Source organism: Toxorhynchites rutilus, chromosome 2, assembly GCF_029784135.1.
Source record: "Toxorhynchites rutilus septentrionalis strain SRP chromosome 2, ASM2978413v1, whole genome shotgun sequence".
NCBI classification, from domain to species: Eukaryota; Metazoa; Arthropoda; class Insecta; order Diptera; family Culicidae; genus Toxorhynchites; species Toxorhynchites rutilus.
In genome coordinates, this window is record NC_073745.1 from 158964177 (window position 1) to 158990886 (window position 26710).

At 42.1% G+C, this 26710-nt stretch overlaps 1 protein-coding gene across 5 annotated transcripts in view; it reads left to right on the forward strand.

Annotated features, from left to right (window-relative positions):
• The first annotated feature begins 9527 nt into the window (after positions 1 to 9527).
• LOC129765063 (uncharacterized protein CG3556) overlaps positions 9528 to 26710 on the forward strand; it is a 136016-nt gene continuing 118833 nt past the window's right edge. Inside the window, exons 1-2 of one of the 5 annotated variants that reach the window (XM_055764898.1) lie at positions 9590 to 9659; positions 10156 to 10489. Coding sequence is in view for 1 of the 5 variants with exons in the window: in XM_055764897.1 (XP_055620872.1) it covers positions 9543 to 9659 (117 nt within the window). In the remaining 4 variants the exon portion in view is untranslated. Of the gene's footprint in view, positions 9660 to 9733; positions 9866 to 10155; positions 10490 to 26710 lie in introns of those variants that run through there. The other 4 variants (XM_055764901.1, XM_055764899.1, XM_055764900.1 and 1 more) reach the window with 4 other exon arrangements.

Here is a 26710-nt window from a genome sequence, read left to right on the forward strand (position 1 = left end):
TGTTCTTCTCTTTCAATCCCATTTCTTCTCTGCCACCGGACTGAACAGAGGCAATCCCATTTATTTTCTGCCATCGGACTGAACAGTGGTTTATTAGCCGGTGCCCGCTCGGAAATTAATTTAATAGCAATTGCAATCCCATTTCTTCTCTGCCACCGGACTGAACAGTGGCAATCCCATTTATTTTCTGCCACCGGACTGAACAGAGGCAATCCCATTTCTTTTCTGCCATCGGACAGTTTCTCTTACTCGCTCCCCTAAATACTATGTTCTTCTCTTTCAATCCCATTTCTTCTCTGTCACCGGACTGAACAGTGGCAATCCCATTTATTTTCTGCCACCGTACTGAACAGTGGCAATCCCATTTATTTTCTGCCACCGGACTGAACAGAGGCAATCCCATTTTTTTCTGCCATCGGACTGAACAGGGGTTTATTAGCCAGTGATAATGTGATAAGAAAACAGTTTCTCTCACTCGCTCGCCTAAATACTATATTCTTCTCTTTCAATCCCATTTCTTCTCTGCCACCGGACTGAACAGTGGCAATCCCATTTATTTTCTGCCACCGGTCTGAACAGAGGCAATCCCAGAGGCATCGCATCGCATCACATCGCATCGCATCGCATCGCATCACATCGCATCGCATCGCATCGCATCGCATCGCATCGCATCGCATCGCATCGCATCTCGCATCGCATCGCATCGCATCGCATCGCATCCCATCCCATGTGCCAATCAAAACGGGGTTGTTAGGGCGTTTAGATAACTATATTTTTATTTTTATTTTTTCTCTTTTAATCCCATTTCTTCTCTGCCACCGGACTGAACAGTAATCCCATTTATTTACTGCCACCGTACTGAACAGTGGCAATCCCATTTATTTTCTGCCACCGGACTGAACAGAGGCAATCCTATTTTTTTCTGCCATCGGACTGAACAGGGGTTTATTAGCCGGTACCCGCTCGGAAATTAATTTAGTTCTAATTGCAATGTGATAGGAAAACAGAAAATCCTATCACATTGCAATTGGAACTCGGTGCTCGGAAATTAATTTAATAGCAATTGCAATGTGATAGGAAAACAGTTTCTCTCACTCGCTCGCCTAAATACTATGTTCTTCTCTTTCAATCCCATTTCTTCTTTGCCACCGGACTGAACAGTGGCAATCCCATTTATTTTCTGCCACCGGACTGAACAGTGGCAATCCCATTTATTTTCTGCCACCGGACTGAACCGTGGCAATCCCATTTATTTTCTGCTGTCGGGCTGAACAGAGGCAATCCCATTTCTTTTCTGCCATCGGACTGAACAGTGGTTTATTAGCCGGTGCCTGGTCAGAAATTAATTTAGTTGCAATAACAAAGTGATAGGAAAATAGTTTATCTCGCTCGCTCGCCTTAATACTTTGATCTTCTCTCTCAGTTCCATTTCTTTCCTACCACCGGACTGAACCGTGGCAATCCCATTTATTTTCTGCCGTCGGACTGAACAGAGGCAATCCCATTTCTTTTCTGCCATCGGACTGAACAGTGGTTTATTTGCCGGTGCCTGGTCAGAAATTAATTTAGTTGCAATAACAAAGTGATAGGAAAATAGTTTATCTCGCTCGCTCGCCTTAATACTTTGATCTTCTCTCTCAATCCCATTTCTTCTCTGCCACCGGACTGAACAGTGGCAATCCCATTTATTTTCTGCCACCGGACTGAACAGAGGCAATCCCATTTCTTTTCTGCCATCGGACAGTTTCTCTTACTCGCTCCCCTAAATACTATGTTCTTCTCTTTCAATCCCATTTCTTCTCTGTCACCGGACTGAACAGTGGCAATCCCATTTATTTTCTGCCACCGTACTGAACAGTGGCAATCCCATTTATTTTCTGCCACCGGACTGAACAGAGGCAATCCCATTTTTTTCTGCCATCGGACTGAACAAGGGTTTATTAGCCAGTGATAATGTGATAAGAAAACAGTTTCTCTCACTCGCTCGCCTAAAAACTATATTCTTCTCTTTCAATCCCATTTCTTCTCTGCCACCGGACTGAACAGTGGCAATCCCATTTATTTTCTGCCACCGGACTGAACAGAGGCAATCCCAGAGGCATCGCATCGCATCACTTCGCATCGCATCGCATCGCATCTCGCATCGCATCGCATCGCATCGCATCGCATCGCATCGCATCGCATCGCATCGCATCGCATCGCATCGCATCGCATCGCATCGCATCGCATCGCATCGCATCGCATCGCATCGCATCGCATCTCGCATCGCATCGCATCGCATCGCATCGCATCGCATCGCATCGCATCGCATCGCATCGCATCGCATCGCATCGCATCGCATCGCATCGCATCGCATTCCCCAGGCAGCTTGGTTTTGATGGCTATGTTGGGGAAACCGTGCCAATCAAAACGGGGTTGTTAGGGCGTTTAGATAACTATATTTCTCTTTTAATCCCATTTCTTCTCTGCCACCGGACTGAACAGTGGAAATCCCATTTATTTTCTGCCACCGTACTGAACAGTGGCAATCCCATTTATTTTCTGCCACCGGACTGAACCGTGGCAATCCCATTTATTTTCTGCCGTCGGGCTGAACAGAGGCAATCCCATTTCTTTTCTGCCATCGGATTGAACAGTGGTTTATTAGCCGGGGCCCGCTCGGAAATTAATTTAATAGCAATTGCAATGTGATAGGAAAACAGTTTCTCTCACTCGCTCGCCTAAATACTATGTTCTTCTCTTTCAATCCCATTTCTTCTCTGCCACCGGTCTGAACAGTGGCAATCCCATTTATTTTCTGCCACCGGACTGAACAGTGGAAATCCCATTTCTTCTCTGCCACCGGACTGAACAGTGGCAATCCCATTTCTTCTCTACCACCGGACTGAACCGTGGCAATCCCATTTATGTTCTGCCGTCGGACTGAACAGAAATCCCATTTCTTCTCTGCCACCGGAATGAACAGAGGCAATCCCATTTATTTTCTGCCATCGGACTGAACAGTGGTTTATTAGCCGGTGCCCGCTCGGAAATTAATTTAATAGCAATTGCAATGTGATAGGAGCACAGTTTCTCTCACTCGCTCGCCTAAATACTATGTTCTTCTCTTTCAATCCCATTCCTTCTCTGCCACCGGACTGAACAGTGGAAATCCCATTTATTTTCTGCCACCGGACTGAACAGTGGAAATCCCATTTCTTCTCTACCACCGGACTGAACCGTGGCAATCCCATTTCTTCTCTACCACCGGACTGAACCGTGGCAATCCCATTTATTTCCTGCCGTCGGACTGAACAGAAATCCCATTTCTTCTCTGCCACCGGACTGAACAGAGGCAATCCCATTTATTTTCTGCCATCGGACTGAACAGTGGTTTATTAGCCGGTGCCCGCTCGGAAATTAATTTAATAGCAATTGCAATGTGATACACACACAGTTTCTCTCACTCGCTCCCCTAAATACTATGTTCTTCTCTTTCAATCCCATTTCTTCTCTGCCACCGGACTGAACAGTGGCAATCCCATTTATTTTCTGCCACCGGACTGAACAGTGGAAATCCCATTTCCTCTCTACCACCGGACTGAACCGTGGCAATCCCATTTATTTTCTGCCGTCGGACTGAACAGAGGCAATCCCATTTCTTTTCTGCCATCGGACAGTTTCTCTTACTCGCTCCCCTAAATACTATGTTCTTCTCTTTCAATCCCATTTCTTCTCTGTCACCGGACTGAACAGTGGCAATCCCATTTATTTTCTGCCACCGTACTGAACAGTGGCAATCCCATTTATTTTCTGCCACCGGACTGAACAGAGGCAATCCCATTTTTTTCTGCCATCGGACTGAACAGGGGTTTATTAGCCAGTGATAATATGATAAGAAAACAGTTTCTCTCACTCGCTCGCCTAAATACTATATTCTTCTCTTTCAATCCCATTTCTTCTCTGCCACCGGACTGAACAGTGGCAATCCCATTTATTTTCTGCCACCGGACTGAACAGAGGCAATCCCAGAGGCATCGCATCGCATCACTTCGCATCGCATCGCATCGCATCGCATCGCATCGCATCGCATCGCATCGCATCGCATCTCGCATCGCATCGCATCGCATCGCATTCCCCAGGCAGCTTGGTTTTGATGGCTATGTTGGGGAAACCGTGCCAATCAAAACGGGGTTGTTAGGGCGTTTAGATAACTATATTTCTCTTTTAATCCCATTTCTTCTCTGCCACCGGACTGAACAGTGGCAATCCCATTTATTTTCTGCCACCGTACTGAACAGTGGCAATCCCATTTATTTTCTGCCACCGGACTGAACCGTGGCAATCCCATTTATTTTCTGCCGTCGGGCTGAACAGAGGCAATCCCATTTCTTTTCTGCCATCGGATTGAACAGTGGTTTATTAGCCGGGGCCCGCTCGGAAATTAATTTAATAGCAATTGCAATGTGATAGGAAAACAGTTTCTCTCACTCGCTCGCCTAAATACTATGTTCTTCTCTTTCAATCCCATTTCTTCTCTGCCACCGGTCTGAACAGTGGCAATCCCATTTATTTTCTGCTACCGGACTGAACAGTGGAAATCCCATTTCTTCTCTGCCACCGGACTGAACAGTGGCAATCCCAGTTATTTTCTGCCACCGGACTGAACAGTGGCAATCCCATTTCTTCTCTACCACCGGACTGAACCGTGGCAATCCCATTTATTTTCTGCCGTCGGACTGAACAGAAATCCCATTTCTTCTCTGCCACCGGAATGAACAGAGGCAATCCCATTTATTTTCTGCCATCGGACTGAACAGTGGTTTATTAGCCGGTGCCCGCTCGGAAATTAATTTAATAGCAATTGCAATGTGATAGGAGCACAGTTTCTCTCACTCGCTCGCCTAAATACTATGTTCTTCTCTTTCAATCCCATTCCTTCTCTGCCACCGGACTGAACAGTGGAAATCCCATTTATTTTCTGCCACCGGACTGAACAGTGGAAATCCCATTTCTTCTCTACCACCGGACTGAACCGTGGCAATCCCATTTCTTCTCTACCACCGGACTGAACCGTGGCAATCCCATTTATTTCCTGCCGTCGGACTGAACAGAAATCCCATTTCTTCTCTGCCACCGGACTGAACAGAGGCAATCCCATTTATTTTCTGCCATCGGACTGAACAGTGGTTTATTAGCCGGTGCCCGCTCGGAAATTAATTTAATAGCAATTGCAATGTGATACACACACAGTTTCTCTCACTCGCTCCCCTAAATACTATGTTCTTCTCTTTCAATCCCATTTCTTCTCTGCCACCGGACTGAACAGTGGCAATCCCATTTATTTTCTGCCACCAGACTGAACAGTGGAAATCCCATTTCTTCTCTACCACCGGACTGAACCGTGGCAATCCCATTTATTTTCTGCCGTCGGACTGAACAGAGGCAATCCCATTTCTTTTCTGCCATCGGACAGTTTCTCTTACTCGCTCCCCTAAATACTATGTTCTTCTCTTTCAATCCCATTTCTTCTCTGTCACCGGACTGAACCGTGGCAATCCCATTTATTTTCTGCCGTCGGACTGAACAGAAATCCCATTTCTTCTCTGCCACCGGACTGAACAGAGGCAATCCCATTTATTTTCTGCCATCGGACTGAACAGTGGTTTATTAGCCGGTGCCCGCTCGGAAATTAATTTAATAGCAATTGCAATGTGATAGGAGCACAGTTTCTCTCACTCGCTCCCCTAAATACTATGTTCTTCTCTTTCAATCCCATTTCTTCTCTGCCACCGGACTGAACAGTGGCAATCCCATTTATTTTCTGCCACCGGACTGAACAGTGGAAATCCCATTTCTTCTCTACCACCGGACTGAACCGTGGCAATCCCATTTATTTTCTGCCGTCGGACTGAACAGAAATCCCATTTCTTCTCTGCCACCGGACTGAACAGAGGCAATCCCATTTATTTTCTGCCATCGGACTGAACAGTGGTTTATTAGCCGGTGCCCGCTCGGAAATTAATTTAATAGCAATTGCAATGTGATAGGAGCACAGTTTCTCTCACTCGCTCGCCTAAATACTATGTTCTTCTCTTTCAATCCCATTTCTTCTCTGCCACCGGACTGAACAGTGGCAATCCCATTTATTTTCTGCCACCGGACTGAACAGTGGAAATCCCATTTCTTCTCTACCACCGGACTGAACCGTGGCAATCCCATTTCTTCTCTACCACCAGACTGACCCGTGGCAATCCCATTTATTTTCTGCCGTCGGACTGAACAGAAATCCCATTTCTTCTCTGCCACCGGACTGAACAGAGGCAATCCCATTTATTTTCTGCCATCGGACTGAACAGTGGTTTATTAGCCGGTGCCCGCTCGGAAATTAATTTAGTAGCAATTGCAATGTGATAGGAGCACAGTTTCTCTCACTCGCTCGCCTAAATACTATGTTCTTCTCTTTCAATCCCATTTCTTCTCTGCCACCGGACTGAACAGTGGCAATCCCATTTATTTTCTGCCACCGGACTGAACAGTGGAAATCCCATTTCTTCTCTACCACCGGACTGAACCGTGGCAATCCCATTTCTTCTCTACCACCAGACTGAACCGTGGCAATCCCATTTATTTTCTGCCGTCGGACTGAACAGAAATCCCATTTCTTCTCTGCCACCGGACTGAACCGTGGCAATCCCATTTATTTTCTGCCATCCGACTGAACAGTGGTTTATTTGCCGGTGCCCGCTCGGAAATTAATTTAATAGCAATTGCAATCCCATTTCTTCTCTGCCACCGGACTGAACAGTGGCAATCCCATTTATTTTCTTCCACCGGACTGAACAGAGGCAATCCCAGAGGCATCGCATCGCATCGCATCGCATCGCATCGCATCGCATCGCATCGCATCGCATCGCATCGCATCGCATCGCATCGTATCGTATCGCATCGCATCGCATCGCATCGCATTCCCCAGGCAGCTTGGTTTTGATGGCTATGTTGGGGAAACCGCGCCAATCAAAACGCATCGCATCGCATCGCATTTATTTTCTGCCACCGGATTGAACAGAGGCAATCCCATTTTTTTTCTGCCATCGGACTGAACAGGGGTTTATTAGCCAGTGCCTGCTCGGAAATTAATTTAGTTCCAATTGCAATGTGATAGGAAAACAGAGAATCCTATCACATTGCAATTGGAACTGGGTGCTCGGAAATTAATTTAATAGCAATTGCAATGTGATAGGAGCACAATTTCTTTTACTCGCTCCCCTAAATACTATGTTCTTCTCTTTCAATCCCATTTCTTCTCTGCCACCGGACTGAACAGTGGCAATCCCATTTATTTTCTGCCACCGGACTGAACAGTGGAAATCTCATTTCTTCTCTACCACCGGACTGAACCGTGGCAATCCCATTTATTTTCTGCCGTCGGACTGAACAGTGGTTTATTAGCCGGTACCCGCTCGGAAATTAATATAAAGGCAATTGCAATGTGATAAGAAAACAGTTTCTCTCACTCGCTCGCCTAAATACTATGTTCTTCTCTTTCAATCCCATTTCTTCTCTGCCAATCCCATTTTTTCTGCCATCGGACTGAACAGGGGTTATTAGCCAGTGCCTGCTCGGAAATTAATTTAGTTCCAATTGCAATGTGATAGGAAAACAGAAAATCCTATCACATTGCAATTGGAACTGGGTGCTCGGAAATTAATTTAATAGCAATTGCAATGTGATAGGAGCACAATTTCTTTTACTCGCTCCCCTAAATACTATGTTCTTCTCTTTCAATCCCATTTCTTCTCTGCCACCGGACTGAACAGTGGCAATCCCATTTATTTTCTGCCACCGGACTGAACAGTGGAAATCCCATTTCTTCTCTACCACCGGACTGAACCGTGGCAATCCCATTTATTTTCTGCCGTCGGACTGAACAGAGGCAACCCCATTTCTTTTCTGCCATCGGACTGAACAGTGGTTTATTAGCCGGTGCCCGCTCGGAAATTAATTTAATAGCAATTGCAATGTGATAGGAGCACAGTTTCTCTCACTCGCTCCCCTAAATACAATGTTCTTCTCTTTCAATCCCATTTCTTCTCTGCCACCGGTCTGAACAGTGGCAATCCCATTTTTTCTGCCACCGGACTGTACAGTGGAAATCCCATTTCTTCTCTGCCACCGGACTGAACAGAGGCAATCCCATTTATTTTCTGCCATCGGACTGAACAGTGATTTATTAGCCGGTGTCCGCTCGGAAATTAATTTAATAGCAATTGCAATGTGATAGGAGCACAGTTTCTCTCACTCGCTCCCCTAAATACTATGTTCTTCTCTTTCAATCCCATTTCTTCTCTGCCACCGGACTGAACAGTGGCAATCCCATTTATTTTCTGCCACCGTACTGAACAGTGGCAATCCCATTTATTTTCTTCCACCGGACTGAACAGAGGCAATCCCAGAGGCATCGCATCGCATCGCATCGCATCGCATCGCATCGCATCGCAACTCTAACATTCGTAACATTACGCTGTTGAAAATCCGAATAATTTCTTCCTCCAAATTTTGACTTCACGTTCCCCCAGAGGAAGTAATCGACGACGAGAAATGTTGAAATTCTTACCATAAGAAGACAAAATAAGGCTTCGGTTGCTCGAGTAATACGATTTCACTAAAAATACACGTTCTTGTAAATTTTACATCGTGTACATCGTACATTCTGAGATTTTTATAATGCTTCTATTACGTACAATTCGATACAACGTACAATTTATAAATTGAAATGTACGTTACATCGAAGTTTCGCTGTACTTTTGTACTCGTTTGATGATTAGGCAAAATTTTCATAACCATTTGTCAAAACAGTGGGTTGGAAAATCAAATATCAGAAAAGTCACCCCTTAATAATGTGAAGCTATTCTACATTCCATGTTGTTTTAAATTCAACAATAGACTGGTGAATATCTCCCTGCCCAGAGTATGTATGACGCCTTGTTTCTGTGTTTTCCATTTAGCTGACTCTTGAAAACATCATGTTCTATCCCTCTGTATATGACACACTCGCAACGGGCTGCTGAGAATTGGAGATTTCAACAGGAAAACCGATCCGCCGTCGATCGGATGGGTGGGTGGGGGAGTCGGCCAAAGTAAGAACATGAATGAAAATATGAGGAAGAAGGAAGAAACTTCGTTGATATCGTGCCATGGCAGGAGCACGTTGTGAATCATTATGACTCTCATCTGTCTGACGACGTTTCATTTGTATGAGTTTCTTCGGAAATCTTCGCTCGGCTCGCCGGGGCGCATGCCTGGTAGATTGGTAAACTTTTTCTAATTTCGATTCAGAATCAAATTCAAATCACGTCCTAGCCGAGATGATAATGAAGTTGATGAATTCCGGCGATATTAATGTTTTAATGTGAACTGCCGACGCGCTGTTGTGGCAGGATACATTAGTCGGTGGGAAGTTACCGCTGACTGGATCCTTGAAATTGAGTTCCAGGACTTGCACGTGAGTCATAATACCTCACGTTGTAGGAGTTGAACGGACGTTGGGGGTCGTCAGGGGGATGTGTGTTGTGTGTTTGACGGTGGTTCGTAATTCCAGCTGCTGTCAGTTGTCGTCGAACTGTCGGTTGGAGAACACACGTTTTGGGTTTGCCCCTTCGGTTCGGAACTTGAGTACGGTGTGTGTTGTAATATATCATAATTCATATGGTGCACAAGCCGTTATCTTTAATATTTTCGGATGAATGGATAGCACGAGGAAAACGAATAATCACCTTTTCAACGTCATTAGTTTCACGGAAACGTCTCTGGAAGGAATAAGGCTGACATACACAATAATCCCTTCAACTGGAAGTATAAAGGAGCGGCGAAAGGCGACTGGCTGGTGGAGCTTTATGTTTTCGCATTTCCGTTTGTTTTCATATACTGATTGGGAAAACTAACAAGAAATGGTTATATCATCAGCTGAAGTTTTCGACCTTTCATGTATTTTCTTTCATTTGTACTTTGTCACTGAATAGTTGTAGCGTTTGTGTTCTATAGCATTTTTTTTTTTGGAAAAATGATTCACGCTTTTCAAAGTTTTGTTATTAGTTTTAAGAATCTATGAATATCAACTTTAATGTGGAGATTTGTTAAATTTTTATTTAATCTATTTTTCGATTACATCGACAGTTGTTTTCGGTTGAATAATTATGCCTTTATTGGGAGATGTAATACAACTGTGAACAGTGAGTGCAGTAGCCTATAGTGATAATAGTTCAGAGAAATATCATTGACGGCTATTTTAACGATGTGGCTAACAGTGGAATCAATTGGTGAGGGTGTACAACAAACTTTAGTTTGAATGATACAATTTGTTATAAGTAATACCCAAGAGGAATAAAGATCTTGCGTAGTGCTTAGTATTGTAAGCTACAACGATAAACGGTTCGGAACGTGTACCACAAGTGTTCCGTATCTGGAATTGATTTGGAATAACATTTTTAAGTCCAACACACAACAACAGGTAATATGACAAGGATAGCTATGTACTTAAATATTTTCTATGAAAACTGTGATTCATATTTCGAAAATAATGGATGGTGTGTTGAAAAGGTATAGAAATGATGACAATTTGATCTGCTTTTTAGCTTTTGTACCGTATTTTGAGTATACAGAAAATTCTTATATTTCTTAATAGTCATTATTTCCAATAATTTTATTCGAATGAACAACTGATGAATTAATTGACGAATTTACGCAAAACTGAATCAGCTCATGCAACACCTACATTAGGGCTCAGAACCTCAAAAGTGATGATGTTTGTTTATTCTACGCACTGAAAAGGAAGATTCATTCCAACCATTGAATGTCGTCGGTATATGGTGAGAAAGTTAGGGCTTTGTATATTTACGATGGTTAAAAAACGCGATTGGACCAAAGTCATTGATCTTCGAAAATTTTAAGTTTGTAACAGATGTAACAGATTATGAATACTGTGGATAATGGTGATAAAATAGACATCTTATTGATTATCATTGATAATATAAGAATCGATACGAGAAGGATTTAAGCGCAACACATGCTACTATAATATAGTCACTGATATATATACACAAAATTTCTGTTCACCTCTACTAGAATATGTGAAGAGTCGTTCAGACTGATGATTTGTCGAAAATATATCATATGTTCTAAGAATAGGGTGGTCAAGAAGTATCAATTGGTTTTTAGTGAAATATTGGATTCTAAGCACTGGTTTGTTTTACCACCCCTGTTCATAATACCTGCATTTCCCCTGTATGTTAAGACACCGAATCAAATTCGCCAAACTTTGAATCAACGGGAACTGAGAAATTGAATCTCAGTAACCATTGGCTTCCAGGATGAGTTCATTTGTTTAGATCATGGATCCACAGGAGCGCGTCACAATTCGATCATATACGCTCGAAACGAAAATCCCAGTCTATCCGCTCACTTTTGCAACTTTTGAACTGGGCAGGAATATCATACCACGGTTGTCCGGAAGGGTGAACTGGAAGAATGAAAAATCAAGAAGAAGTCCTAAGCGGTTATGTTTTTGGTGCCATCTCGACAACAACTTAGTTGTATGCGGGTTTGAACCCCTTTTGAACCCAACTGACAGCAGTTTCAGCTAAGATGCAGACACTTTTACGGTTTTGAACCTTGAAATGTTGGCATTATCCGAGCACATAGGGAGAGATAGGCGGTAGCAAGACCCTGCTGGTAACAGGGTTTGCACAAAAGATGATGGATTGGTATTGAGTATTTTGTTCCGCCGCTTCATCCTGAGTGGGACTTTTCCGACTGCTTGGATAAAATCTTTTGTTTTCCCTGTCTTCAAAAAAGGCTCTAGGAAGGATGTAACGAATTATAGAGGAATCGCGTGCTTTTGTGCCATCTCCTATTTGAAATCAACGTATTGGATTTTATCACCCATGCATGCAACAATTACATCGTCGAGGAACAACATGGTTTCGTGTCTAAAGGGTCGACTTCTGAATCTTCTACTGTACACACCATACATCGCTCGTTCACTTGAGCTGCAAACTGCGACAGCAAATCGATGCGGTATATACCGATTTCTCCGTAGCATTCGACAAAATCAACCATAACATCGCTGTAGCTAAGCTTCAACGTCTTGGTTTTAATGGTCCCTTCTTACTCTGGCTACGGTCTTATCTCACTGATCGTATTATGTCGGTGAAAATTGGAGACACTAAATCTTCTTCTTTTCGTGTAACGTCTGGTGTTGCGCAAGGGAGCCCATATATTTTTCTGCTATACCCTAATGACTTGAATTTTCGTCTGAAGTGCCTGAAGCTCTCCTACGCCGATGGCTTCAAGTTGTTTTTCCGCGTGAATTCCACTGAAGATGCGGAGTTTCTGCAAGAGCTGCAAGAACGATCTTAAATCCATCAACATGTTTGGTTATTTCATTTTCTCGAAAGCACACATTGATAAACTTTGAATATAGACTGCACGGTGAAATTTTGAGACGTCACTATCAAAGACATTGGAGTTATGTTAGACTTTAACTAACCTTTCGTGATCGAACAGCTTACATTACTTCTAAATCGTCCAAAGCCCTCGGCTTTATTTTCCGTGTCACGAAGCAATTCACAGATGTACATTGCATCAAGGCCTTAAATTGTGCATTGGTTCGACCCATTCTAGAATATGCTTGTGTCGTATGCTCACCATATTACCAAAATAGTGTATAGAGTATTGAGTCGATTCAGCGAAAATTTGTTCGATTTTCCTTGCGTAATCTGTCATGGAATGACCCATTGAATCTGCCCAGCTGCCCAGGACTCTCGAAGGAATGTTGCCATTTTATCAAATATCGATTGCCCCGAACTGCTATACTTATTTAATTCTAACATTAGTCGTCGCAATTTGCATACCCGTAACTACTTGTACCTTCCACCATTTCGAACAAATTACGGCTACAATGAACCCATAACCAGTATGTGTCGTGTGTTCAATCTTTGTAGTTCGTGATTCGATTATCACCTATCCCGTTCGTCCCTCAAAGCGCTCTATTCCGTTGTTCTTAAATAATTGTTATAATTGAGGGGCTTAGAATGAAAGGGGTGTAAGTGATTTGATCGATTTCTCTACATCGAGTCTCTCTTTTGGTCATAACTCAGCTGCAAACTCATTCCCAGCTGTATTTTACAATGTGAAAGGTAGGTTAGAATCTCATCTATCGGATTCTATAGCAAACTCAAATTGGATCGTGTTTGCAGTTGAGTCATTAATCAAAGAAAAAGTTGACGAAGAGAAATCGATCAAGTCACTTATACCCCTTGCATTCTAAGCGCCTCAATTGTTATAGGTTTAATATTTATTATTTTATTATTTTATAATTAATTCTCGGTCATTAGGGTAAACATGTTAAGCCTGTTGATGTTTGTAAAATAAAATAAAATAAAATAATGTACAGAACACAATGTATCAGGAATAGCCGCTTCGACTGTGTTTGTAGATCTACCTTTTTTTCTCGAAACTTTCAATCAATTTTTCGAGCTCCATCAACGGCAAAAGCGACTTTACCTCATTGTTAATATAGCCCCAAAGAAAAAAAAATGTAATGTTATTGAATCGCAGGATATGGGCGCCCGCAGTTGTCTTCGAAATATGAAATCACGTGGCCTGGAAGCTTCGTGCGTAAGAACTCGATTATTTTGTGACTTGTATGGCACGTAGCGCCATTCTATTGAGCATAAATAACGTTCGTCTTGTAGTACAGTGATAGATATTCGTTTAGCCGCACTTGAAAAAAAACTTGAAACACTTACAAAACAACTAGGAATGTTCTTTTTATCGGGATACTTATTTGCTGTAGTGATAGTATATTTAAGTCACTGTTTCCTCTAGGTATAGGGCCCTTGCCCTGTGGACTGGTTCCTCCCTCGCAATCACTCGGATGGTAATTATTTTTGAAACCACTTCGCTCAGTTTAAACGCGTTTTTACACTACTTTAATTTATTTACAATATCAACTACAATTCACTTTTTATTTACAATATTTTACAATAGTTTGGGAATAGGGTTTGGGTTTAACAAATTGGTTTGACTTCCTTGGCTTCCTTGATTGTAAATAAATATACGAGTTGTGAATGAATTGTAGATAAACGAACTGTAGTGCAATCATAAAGTTGGTGCTGTAATTTGGCGTGGAACTCACCCCCAAAAATAATAAACCCAGGAAGGGAAACCCCGACAGCTCCAGGTCGAAGAAATGCAAGATAGGGTCCAGCGTATTGGCATCGAACCAGCTACCCAACATTGGTCCTTCGAGCCGGATACACGAAGGTGTTCTGATCCAAATCAAATCGAGCGAATTGCAACAGCGAATGGGAGATTCGCCATTGTTTATCCCACGAAACAATCGAGGTTCCGGCAATTCACAAGCAATTCTGCTAAATTCCACTGCACCAACAATCAATAACCGGATTTAAAAATATCCACATCATACTGGCTCGCACTACAGAAAATTCCGACTGGAATAAAGTTGACGGATTCCACAAACAAACGACAAACTCCTACATTCCAAATATAACATCCACCCACGGTACACATCAACACTGAGAAGGCAATAGCGGAACAACAAAAAAGGGACGGATCGTAAAAACAAACGACATCACTACAATGTCCACACCAGGTTCAAAATCCTGGTTGTCCAGGTAAATAAACAGATAGTTTATGTCCAGCCGATGCTGGGATAATTATTGTTATCTACACCACGCGTTTGTTTATTTACATTTCACAACTCGAGAAACAACGGAATCAACACACACTACCAAGGACGATTCTTCAATCACACCAATTACACAACCGCCAAGGAAACCAAATCTACACAACAAAGACGGCTCGGTGTGTGCACTAGTTTTTACCACTGATGTCATCAATTACAATCAAAGGGCATGATTTGTAAACAAACGCATTAGAGGAACAACATAACATTTGACGTCATCGAACAATACCGCGTCATCAACGAAAACAAAGGCATATCCGATCCATCGAGCATACTTGATCACAACCGATATGTGACCTCATCATAACACTGGGTACAATTCCTGGTTCTCCAGGTAAAATAATACACAGTATATGTCCAGCCGCTGCTGGGCTAAATTTTGTTATCTACACCGTTTTGTTTATTTACATCAACACTACCGAACCAACCGGAGAAACATAAACAATACGGGATCCACGCACGCACACTATCAAAGGCAGTACGGATAATTTATTCGCTAGAAATCAAGGTCAAAATACGGAAACATCAGAGATTAGGACTGTTTGTTTAACAATCCCAATCGCACTATTTCGTCATCACTGGCACCAAAGGACGAAATCACAACCTAACACCGAATAATCGCATCGCACACGATCACCGCTTACCGTAGAAATCGCCGCACATCGGATCCCTTATTTTGTTAAGGTCAGTTTATGAACCGTATATGTCCAGCCGAAGCTGGAGTTTGTTATTGTCTATTACATCCACGCTTTCCATCTTGCACACTGGTATTGTTTTGGCATTCGATTGAATATTTTGTGGAATGTGTAACCGAGGGGCACTCAAATTTGGAAATTACACATTTTATTATTGAGGAGCAGCAGCTGGTGTTTTTGAGTACTACATAATTTGTATTTCCTGTCCTACGAAACAACTTTGGGAATAATGGCATCAATCACGCGGAATACTTCACTTAAGGCGCTTCAAACGAGGTTGAAGGCTCTCCTGGGAATGTTCGACGATATTTACCGTTTTGTCGACTCGATGGGTGAAGACAGGGGTGAGAAAATGGACGAATTATGGGATCAGATCAACGACGCAACCATGGAGATCGAGATGCACGACGATTTCGATGACGATAACGAAATCTACTCCAGGAAACGATCGGAATTTGGCGATCGTTATAACAGGGTGAAATCTTTGCTACTTGAGAAGGTCAAGGAGCCGGAGGAGAAGTTGAACCTTTCAAATACCAACCAACAACCAACTTATGAGTACGTTAGACTCCCACAAATCAAGTTGCAGACCTTTGATGGCAACATTGATGAGTGGTTGAGCTTTAGGGATCTGTATTTGTCATTGATTCATTGCAAAACAGACTTACCAGAGGTAAAAAAATTCCACTATTTAAAGGGGTGTTTAGTAAGAGAAGCTAGGTCGTTGATAGATTCACTTGCTATCACCAAGGCGAACTATCAGATAGCGTGGGATGCGGTGATGAAGCGGTATAATGATAGCAAGATGCTCAAGCGTAGACAGGTGCAGGCCCTTTTCGATTTGCCTAACGTTGCAAGGGAATCGGTAGTAGATTTACAGTCGCTGTTAGAGTCTTTCGAACGTATCCTTCAAACATTGGACCAGTTGATTCAGCCAGCCGATTACAAGGATTTGTTGCTGTTAAATTTATTGTGCTCACGATTAGATCCAACCACACGCAGAAGCTGGGAGGAGCATTCTGCCGCTAGGGACCATGACATAGCTGTAGATTTGACGGAATTCTTGCAAAGGAGAATAAGAGTGCTCAGTTCACTTCCCGATGAATGCGTCGAGGAAAAACAAGATTACGGCCAACAATTCAAAAGGAGAATACCTTCTGTCAAAACTAACCATAACGCATTGATATCGTCCAGCGGACAATGTTTAGCTTGTCCAGGTAGCCACCCACTTTACCAATGTCCGAAGTTTAAACATTTGACAGTATCCGCTCGCTATAATCTGATCCGTACACTATTACTATGCCGTAATTGCTTCCGGAGGGGGCACCAAGCAACCGACTGCAAATCGCGATATGTATGTCGCAATTGTAAAGAGAAGCACCATACTTTGGTGTGCTTTAAACCTCCTAATTTCACAACGAACAAGAATTCATCAAACCACCAGAAAACAGTAAAACCAGAATGGAATCAAATGGTGAATCTTCGAACATTTCTGCAACGGTTTCAACAAACTCGACGTCAACCAAAGAGTCCTCGGTTTTACTAGCTACAGCCGTCATTCTTGTGGAAGATGATCAAGGGATCATATATCCAGCAAGGGCTTTGCTAGATTCAGGATCCGAAGTGAACTTTATGTCGGAACGGTTTTGCCAACTCATGAAACTCCAAAAGTCTACAGCAGAAGCGACTGTTCTCGGTGTTGGACGAACAAATACAAAATATCGATATATATTCCTCCAAGAACCATGGTCGGCCGCCATCAGTTTTTTGATATCATCGAGGCATTGCCGGAGCCGCGGCTAATCTTAGGTGACCTCAACTCCCATGGAACAGCATGGGGGTCACACTACGATGACAGCCGTGCCACGTTGATTTATGATCTGTGCGACAACTTCAACATGACAGTTTTAAATGCAGGGGAAGCAACTAGGATAGCCAACCCTCCTGCACGGGCAAGTATGCTAGACATATCACTTTGCTCTTCTTCGTTATCCCTGGATTGCACGTGGAAGGTAATCCAAGATCCCCACGGTAGTGATCACCTGCCAATAATTTTATCGATCGCCAATGAATCAGGTTCTCGTGAGTCAGTCGATATTGCGTACGACCTCACGAAAAATATTGACTGGAGAAAATTTGCAGAAACAATATCTGAAGCACTTGTTTCAATGCATGAACTTCCTCCACTCGAAGAGTATAACTTTATATCGAGTTTGATTTATGAAAGCGCACTTCAAGCTCAAAAGAAACGTGTTCCTGCTACCACTTTCCGACGTCGTCCTCCATCACTTTGGTGGGACAAGGAGTGTTCAAAGGTCTACCTTGAAAAATCATCCGCTTTCAAAAAATTCAGGAAAACTGGATTAGTGGAATGGTTTCGAAAGTACCAAGCTCTAGAAGCCAAACTAAAAGGTCTGATTAAAGCAAAAAAGCGTGGATATTGGCGGAAATTCGTCAATGGTTTGTCAAGGGAGACAGCTATGAGCACTCTTTGGAATACGGCTAGGAGAATGCGTGGCTGGAACCATACAAATGAAAGTGAGGAATACTCTGACCGTTGGATTTTCAAATTTGCAAGAAAGGTTTGTCCCGATTCCGTTCCTGCACAAAACGTCGTACGCGACATTCCGCTCCAATGCGATTGTGAGAATTTTTCGATGGTAGAATTCTCAATTGCCCTCCTCTCATGTAACAATTCAGCTCCTGGGTCGGACAAGATTAAATTCAACTTGTTGAAGAACCTTCCCGACTTGGCGAAACAGCGTTTGCTGAACTTGTTCAACAAGTTTCTGGAGCTGAATATTGTCCCGCATGACTGGAGACAAGTGAGAGTGATAGCCATACGAAAACCCAACAAGCCGGCTTGCGATCATAACTCGTATAGGCCGATTGCAATGTTATCCTGTATTCGTAAATTGTTAGAGAAAATGATTCTACTTCGTTTGGACAAGTGGGTTGAAGCGAACAATTTGCTGTCAAATACGCAGTTTGGCTTCCGCCGAGGTAAAGGGACGAACGATTGTCTCGCGCTGCTATCTTCTGAAATCCAAATCGCATTTGCTCGTAAAGAACAAATGGCTTCCGTTTTTCTCGATATCAAAGGGGCATTTGATTCAGTTTCCATGGAAATTCTCTCAGAGAAATTTTATAATCGTGGACTTTCGCCAATTCTGAATAATTTCCTGTACAATTTACTCTCAGAAAAGCACATGTTTTTCAATCATGGCAGCTTGAAATCTTCTCGATACAGTTTTATGGGCCTACCACAAGGCTCCTGCCTAAGCCCCCTCTTGTATAGGTTTTACGTCAATGATATGGATGATTGTCTAACTAGAAACTGCACGCTGAGACAACTTGCAGACGATGGAGTTATTTCCATCACCGGTACTAATCCCGCCGTTCTGCAAAAATCCTTGCAAGATACCCTGAACAACCTGTTCACGTGGGCTCTCAAGCTGGGTATCGAATTCTCTACGGAGAAAACCGAAATGGTCGTTTTTTCTAGGAAGCACGAACCCGCCCAATTCCAGCTTCACCTATCCGGCAAAACGATCAAGCACTCGATGTTTTTCAAATACCTTGGAGTATATTTTGACTCTAAATGTACCTGGGGAATACACATTGCGTATTTGAAACAGAAATGCCAGCAAAGAATCAATTTTCTCCAAACAATAACCGGAACATGGTGGGGTGCCCATCCAGGAGACCTCATTCAGTTGTACAAAACAACGATATTATCAGTGTTAGAATATGGCAGTTTTTGCTTCCGATCAGCTGCCAGGATTCATATTCTCAAGCTGGAGAGAATACAATATCGTTGCTTGCGTATAGCAATGGGGTGTTTGCATTCGACACATACGATGAGTCTCGAAGTCTTGGCAGGAGTACCCCCGCTTACTCTTCGATTCACAGAATTATCCTACAGATTTCTCATCCGTTGCAAGATCATGAATCCATTGGTGATTGATAACTTCGAAAATCTACTCCAACTGACTCCTCAGTCAAGTTTTATGTCTTTGTACCATGATTTCCTTACCCATGAAGTGCACCCTTCACCGGGCATCTCCAACCAAGTTTGCTTCCCATACTTTTGCAATTCCTCTGTCAATTTTGATCTGTCCATGCGACAAAAAATCCATGGAATCCCAGATCATCTACGCTCCGATTCTATTCCGCCGATATTTTCGGCAGAATATGGGAAAGTTAGATCTGATAAAATGTTCTTTACTGACGGTTCATTCATAAACGGGTCCACTGGCTTCGGCATCTTCAATGAAAATTCCAGTGCCTCTTTCAAACTCAAAGATCCTTGTTCCGTGTATGTCGCTGAACTGGGTGCGATATACTACGCACTAGGGATCATTGAAACACTGCCCATCGACCATTATTTTATTTTTTCAGACAGTCTCAGCTCAATAGAGGCAATTCGTTCAATGAAAGTTGATAAACGCTCATCTTATTTCCTAACAAGAATAAGACATCTATTGAGTGTTTTGGTCGAAAAATTATTCAAGATTACCTTAGCATGGGTTCCCTCTCATTGCTCGATTCCGGGGAATGAGAAAGCGGACTCGCTAGCTAAGGTGGGCGCTTCAGAAGGCACACTTTTTGAAAGGCAAATTGTCTATAATGAATTTTTTCACATTCCTCGTCAGGACACACTCGTTAGTTGGCAGCGCATGTGGAGTGAAGATGAGTTCGGTCGCTGGTTACACACGATTATTCCTAAGGTTTCGACGAAAGCTTGGTTTAAGGGATTGAATGTAGGTCGTGATTTCATTCGCGTGATATCTCGGCTTATGTCCAATCACTACAACCTAAACGCGCATCTCTATCGCATTGGGCTCGCAGCAATCTTTGTGATTGTGGCGATGGCTACCACGACATCGAGCATGTTGTCTGGTCGTGTATCCGGTTCCATGCTGCTCGCTCTCAGCTCTCTAGAGCACTGAGAGCAAAAGGCAGACAATCGTATATCCCCGTCCGGGATATCTTAGGTAGCCGTGATCCTGATCTTCTGCTTCATCTATACCTGTTCCTCAGAAACGCCGATGTCAACGTTTAATGATGTTTCCTTCGTTGTGTCCCTGTTTCATATCCCTCCTATCCGATCTATAAACTTTTACTTAGTCGCGGCAATACATACACACACTCTTTACAGATACACGGGCCAAAGGTTGTGCAGTCCACTGATCATTCAACAAGAGCCAAAGGTTGTATCGCTCATGACAACTCTACACGAGCTGATGTTTGCGCCGACTAGTGACCATCCTATCCTGGATTCCTCGAGTCGAGAAGACGCACCACGCTAGATATGGGGTACAGACTAGGGGGCGTTGCTGATTAATGGTCAGCTGCATCCCAAAAAGAAGTATCCCGTGTCGGGCACAGGTACAGAGCATTGGAGACAGCAACATCACAATTACGAAAACACTTGTAATACTAACCTCGAGCCAACCGCGAGTAATCGGTTACATATTACTAACATAGTTATAAGGCAAACATTGTCGAAATATTGAACTCCCGGCCCCGTCAGGTTGACGCCATATGAGCCTTAATAAAAATATATATTTTGGATAAAAAAAAAAAAAGGTGAATCAAAAGGTTAAGGCAAAGATCAGATCGAGAATGGAGGAATATTCGTGTGAGATGGAATTCCGATTGCTTGATAAGGTGACAGGCAATCTACCAACCTCGAACATTCGTGTAGGAAACTGGAAGATACCACGAGGTGCAAAGTAGGCAGATCCAGCGTATTCAAGATCAAGCCCCATAGATCTGATTCTTGGTATACAACACTTCTCCAACTTTTTCAAACCAGGAAAACAAATCCATATTGGTGATGGATTACCGAAGATGACGGACACGGTATTCGGATGGGTGATTGCAGGAGCAATCAGTACTCAAAAGGCTACTAACAAATACGGTTGGAATATTGCCGCTACACTTAAAGGGAAAAGGTTTGTTGGAAGTTGGAAGATGAAAGAGTCAATCAAACATCACAAAACTCGTCTAATGCAAAACACAGGTCACGGAAATTTGTTCCAAAAATTCGAAACGCGAAACGATGGACTGTCATTGAGCCCTACATGTAGAAGATTAACACGACGAATTTGGGAATCTAAGAGAAGTTTGCCTGCCGAGAGAGCAGGATTTTTTTGAATGGAACCAGGATTAGAATTATACCGAACGGAGGAAAAGGGCCACCAATAATTTACCGGGGTAGATAATTTGAAGGTGTTCGATGAATGGAATAATTGGGAAATTAGGAAGGGAAGGAAACAATATTTTGATAAAACAAAAACAAACCTGCAATAAGGATAAGAATTATGGATTTTGGGAAATGGAATACATAAAAGAATACATAAAGGATAGAAGGGATCAAAGGATTAAGGCTAGGAATGTAAAAAACAACATTTTCGGAGGGCACCCAATCCAGTACGCGAGAGATAAACCTCCTATTTTGTCTTTCTTTGTGTTCTTCTTGCGAACCCTTGTTTTGTTCACCTTCTTCCTATCTATTTTCCTTCTGTTTGGATTATTTGTTTCTTTCTATATTGGCGATCTGCATTTGTTGGATTGAGCCCATGCAGCAAATTATAAATGTGGGGGATTGACGTAAAATTTTATTAAAAGTCACTTTTAACACTTTTTCGTCACTTTTGTCACTTTTTTTTTTAAATTAACAGTCACTTTTATGCGTCACAATCACACACACACACACAAGGCGGCATCGGTGGATATAAACATTCAAACGTCGTTTTTTCTCGAGACATACGTTTAGCCGCATGGCATAAAAATCGAGGTTTCGCATAATCACGAAGCCTTTATCTGTATTTCTTGAAAAAAACTCGGGAATGTTCAATTTACAAGATAAATATTAGATGTGCAACGTAGGAAGTTGGTCAGATTAGTGATTTACGTAGAATTTAAAGGAATGGTCAAAGGTATTCTATTGACGGAAGAGGGGCGGAAAATAATAAAGATATCCAGTGAACAAAAATTTTCTAATCGCTCGATCGTAACAAAAATTTATCTATCTGAGAAAGTGGTACGGAATTTCTTTGAATAGTGCCAGAAATATGGGATATAACGATCAACAAATGGGAACACCAAAGTTACTTTGCATCTTAAAGGTCGAATAAGACACGAAGCAACCAAGAAACGATGTCCTGCTCATACATTAAGCCGGATCGGTTGTTCCAGTAACGAAGAGGCATATTGAACGAGTCACCAAACATCATGTGGAAGAAACTTCAAGGGAAGCCGAAACTGACCGCCATTCATAAGCAGAATCATCTCATTTTCGCCCGGCAATACATGGAATGGAAACTAGGATGGAGAAATGTTGTATTTTCCGGCGAAAAAGGTTCAATTTGGATGGTCCGGACTGTTACAGTTGCTATTGGTACAATTGAAGTCAACGGCATGCCGTGAGATCGAAGCGAAACTTTGGGGGCGGAAGTTTGACAGTGTGGGGAGCCGTTTCCTATCACAGCAGGCTTCTCTTTTGTTTCATTTTCACCCGAATGAACTCTGAAAAGTATCTTCAATTACTAGAGGACGATTTGATTGGCTACATTGAGAATAACGCTACCGAGGATGTCGTTTTTTCAGCAGGATTATGTATAGATCCACGTTTCCAAGCAATCGAAGGCATGGTTTGCCGAGAAGGACATTTCGCTTCTTGAATGACCTGCTGGCAGTCGTTTGCAATCCCATAGAGAACCTATGGAGAATCTTGGCCGAGATGGTGCATGCAAACGGATGACAATTTGACAACATTTCCAGTCTCAATGCAGTAATTCAGGAATGTTGGGCTATAATCAATATGGCAACACTTCAAAAGCTGTCTGACTCGATGCCAAATCGATTTTTCAAAGTGATCCGAAATGGAAGTGGACATACTAAATATTAGCTACCGATTGGACTCGAAATTTGCCGCACAAATTTTCTTTTATTGAAATTTTAGGATGCGGCTAAACGAATGTCCACCCTGATTCCACATATTTGAAAAGTTGGGCAATTTCAGCGCGGGCAAGGATGTTGGTTACTGATCGAAAAAGGGAAAATTTTACGTCTGTCAACCCCCCACATTTATAATTTGCTGCATGGGCTCAATCCAACAAATGCAGATCGCCAATATAGAAAGAAACAAATAATCCAAATAGAAGGAAAATAGATAGGAAGAAGGTGAACAAAACAAGGGTTCGCAAGAAGAACATAAAGAAAGACAAAATAGGAGGTTTATAGAAAGAGAGTTGGAAGAAAAACGGCCATTGGATCGGTCGAAATAATAATGTCCTGTTAATACATTATGTAATTTAATTGTAAATAAATATACGAGTTGTGAATGAATTGTAAATAAAAGGACTGTAGTGCAATCATAAAGTTGGTGCTGTTATTTGGCGGGTACTCACCCCCAAAAATAATAATATGGCAACCCTTTAAAAGCTGTCTGACTCGATGCCAAATCGAGTTTTCAAAGTGATCCGAAATGGAGGTGGACATACTAAATATTAGCTACCGATTGGACTCGAAATTTGCCGCACAAATTTTATTTTATTGAAATTTTAGGATGCGGCTAAACGAATGTTCACCCTGATTCCACATATTTGAATTACTTAGAAAACAAAAAAAAAATTAGAATGAATTCGATGAAAATAAATAAAATAGGGTGCGGTGAAACGAATGTCTACCACTGTATTACGAGAGTTGTTCGATAGATTTTGTAATATTCGATTACCTCTTCTGTCAGCAGCGTTGGATATTTTAACGTTTTAATAACATACCACGGTGATTTAGTATAGTCAGTACTTGTTGAAATTCCAATTGTTACAGTGTATTGAAATTATTCATCTCAGCTTAAAATGTAATTGAAACGTGAACACTTCTCGAATTTTGCCCTGGCTCATTCCAACAGCTGTGTGCTGATCCACTTGTTTCAACGTTTTCCAAGCTCCATTAACAGTTTAGTCGAGAATCGCGTTGATGTCCACATTTCCAATGACTGTTTTAAGCGTCGTGATGAAAAGTAAACAAGAGTCTTACCGGGTTTCCCCTCTGAATTTCAAGCCATTTCGCCCTTCGTTCGCACTTCTCAATTCTGGTCTGCCTTTTAGATTTCTCCTGTGTTAGTTGACGCATTTAGGTTATTCGCACCCAGCTCACACCACTGGGGGTAAAATTGAAGTTCGACTTAAAACATGAATAGCAACTGTTGCTAACGACCATTTATGAATCATCGATCCAAATAACGTCTGTGATATATAACAAAGTGCACATCAATCTAATGTCTGATATTCAACATTGAATTGCAACAGCTTTTCTCGCCCCATTAACGCTAAATGCTTCCTGTATGAAAATAAGATAATTGTATTTTAAGTGCGATTAATGGATTACGATGGTGAAGCAATAAGAAAATTAACCGGGCGCAAACCCCCGCCCCAAACTGGGCATCGTATCGATCTCTTTTCCCTCGTGCCCCGTGGGGCTGAGTTGTCATTTGTCACAGTTGTCGTAAATCGGATAATCGGATTTCGATTATCCAAAGTGCGGAGGGAAGCTTTGCCATTGATTTTTTTCTGTTTCACTGTGCCACAATGCTTTCATTTAATCCTAGTTGAATCGATTTTCTGTGCACATATTGGAGGTTGGCCCATTTGCAGTACGTTTAATCCTTCCGTATTTTGTGGGTAGATTTCTGACATTAAGACCATCGGATTGTGTCCAGTTGAAAAAGCATTAGGAATAAATTTCCGCAGACCGCAATCGAAATGATCGTTTACTATATGAAAGAGAAAAATCTGATATGTTGTTGGAGTTCGTAACTTTTTCATCGATTTTCGTTCGTTTCCAGAATATCACTAAATTTTACACATTCATTCTGATTAGCTGATATTTTAATTTATGAGTTCTTGCCTCTCTCGAAATTTACTAACTGACTTCTGAATGAACCATGACAAATTTGTTTACCTGTAAGCAGTGTTTGCTGATTGACCGTTTCACTAAATAATTCGCTTTCGTTTGTTCAAATATGATCTTACAGAAATCATTTCCCTCAGTTGCATTCTTTTCCTTTTGCATGATACAAATCATGACACAAAAGAAAACGAGAAAACTCTGCTTCGGTTCGCACGCACGCATGATATAAGAGCAAGCAAACCAACATCGTCGTGAACGGTTTCGGTGCAGAAAGTTTATATTCTTCCATGCATCATGAAGCAGCTGGATCATACGGACTACGCAAAGCGATCATCATTCAAAAAATGTGATTTCTAAAATCGAACAAACCATGATCATTATTTGGACAAACCATTAACAGAGGTGGACAAACTATGATCATAATTTCTCTCGTAGAAAAACATGACAATTTGAATGATTTGAACGCCTTATGGTATTTATTATTAGTAACTAGAGACTTCGGGCTTTCGAAAAAAAACCCAAACTCGTCTTGGTTACATGTGATTTTCATGAAGAAGAATCGATTTGTAATTACTAACGAGTGTTCAATAGAAAATGAGAATGATTTCAGAAACGGGTTGCTCGTTTCTTTTCGCTTGGGTGCTGTCAGTTCGATCAAAGAAGGCGTCGAACAACAAGCACTCCGCGAGCGCGTTGTACGGTTCTTGGAAATGCATGAAAGTCAAGGAAAAAAGTTCACAGTAGACCACTTTTGGGACGAAAATCCGGATCCTGGTATCCCGGAACGTCGAGCGGAAGATCGGTAGTGACCGTACGGCGAAGATCATGACGAAAACGAAGAAGAAATCTCTGAAAATGCTGTTCGACAACAAGGAAGGTACAAGTTTGCGTGACGCCAGCCGAAAAATAGCAGATAGCGACCGTGTGATCTCAGTGCCGGTGGATGACAAAAAATTATCGCGAGACGTCGTTCATGCTGGACGACGAGAGTTATATTCCGCTGTCAAAGTCCCACATTCCCGGCAATGACTGATACTATACCAGCGACAAGGCGTTCACATCCCCAAGGTGAACATCAAATACAATTTTGTACAATTATACTATTATATTTTATACAATTTTGTTCAATCGATTGCGAAGATTCTGTGAATATATCGTACCGAGAATGTCACTTTTGTCAGAAACTATATCACATTTGGCAACTCCGACTTTTCACGTGATTCGTTTTCATTGTTCTTTGCGCTTGGTAGATAAAAAGCTATAAGAAAAAGCAATTTGCAAGATTTTTTTTTCTAAGAATGAGAATAATTATTGCGCAACTCGGATAGGCCACTGTTTAGTTTTT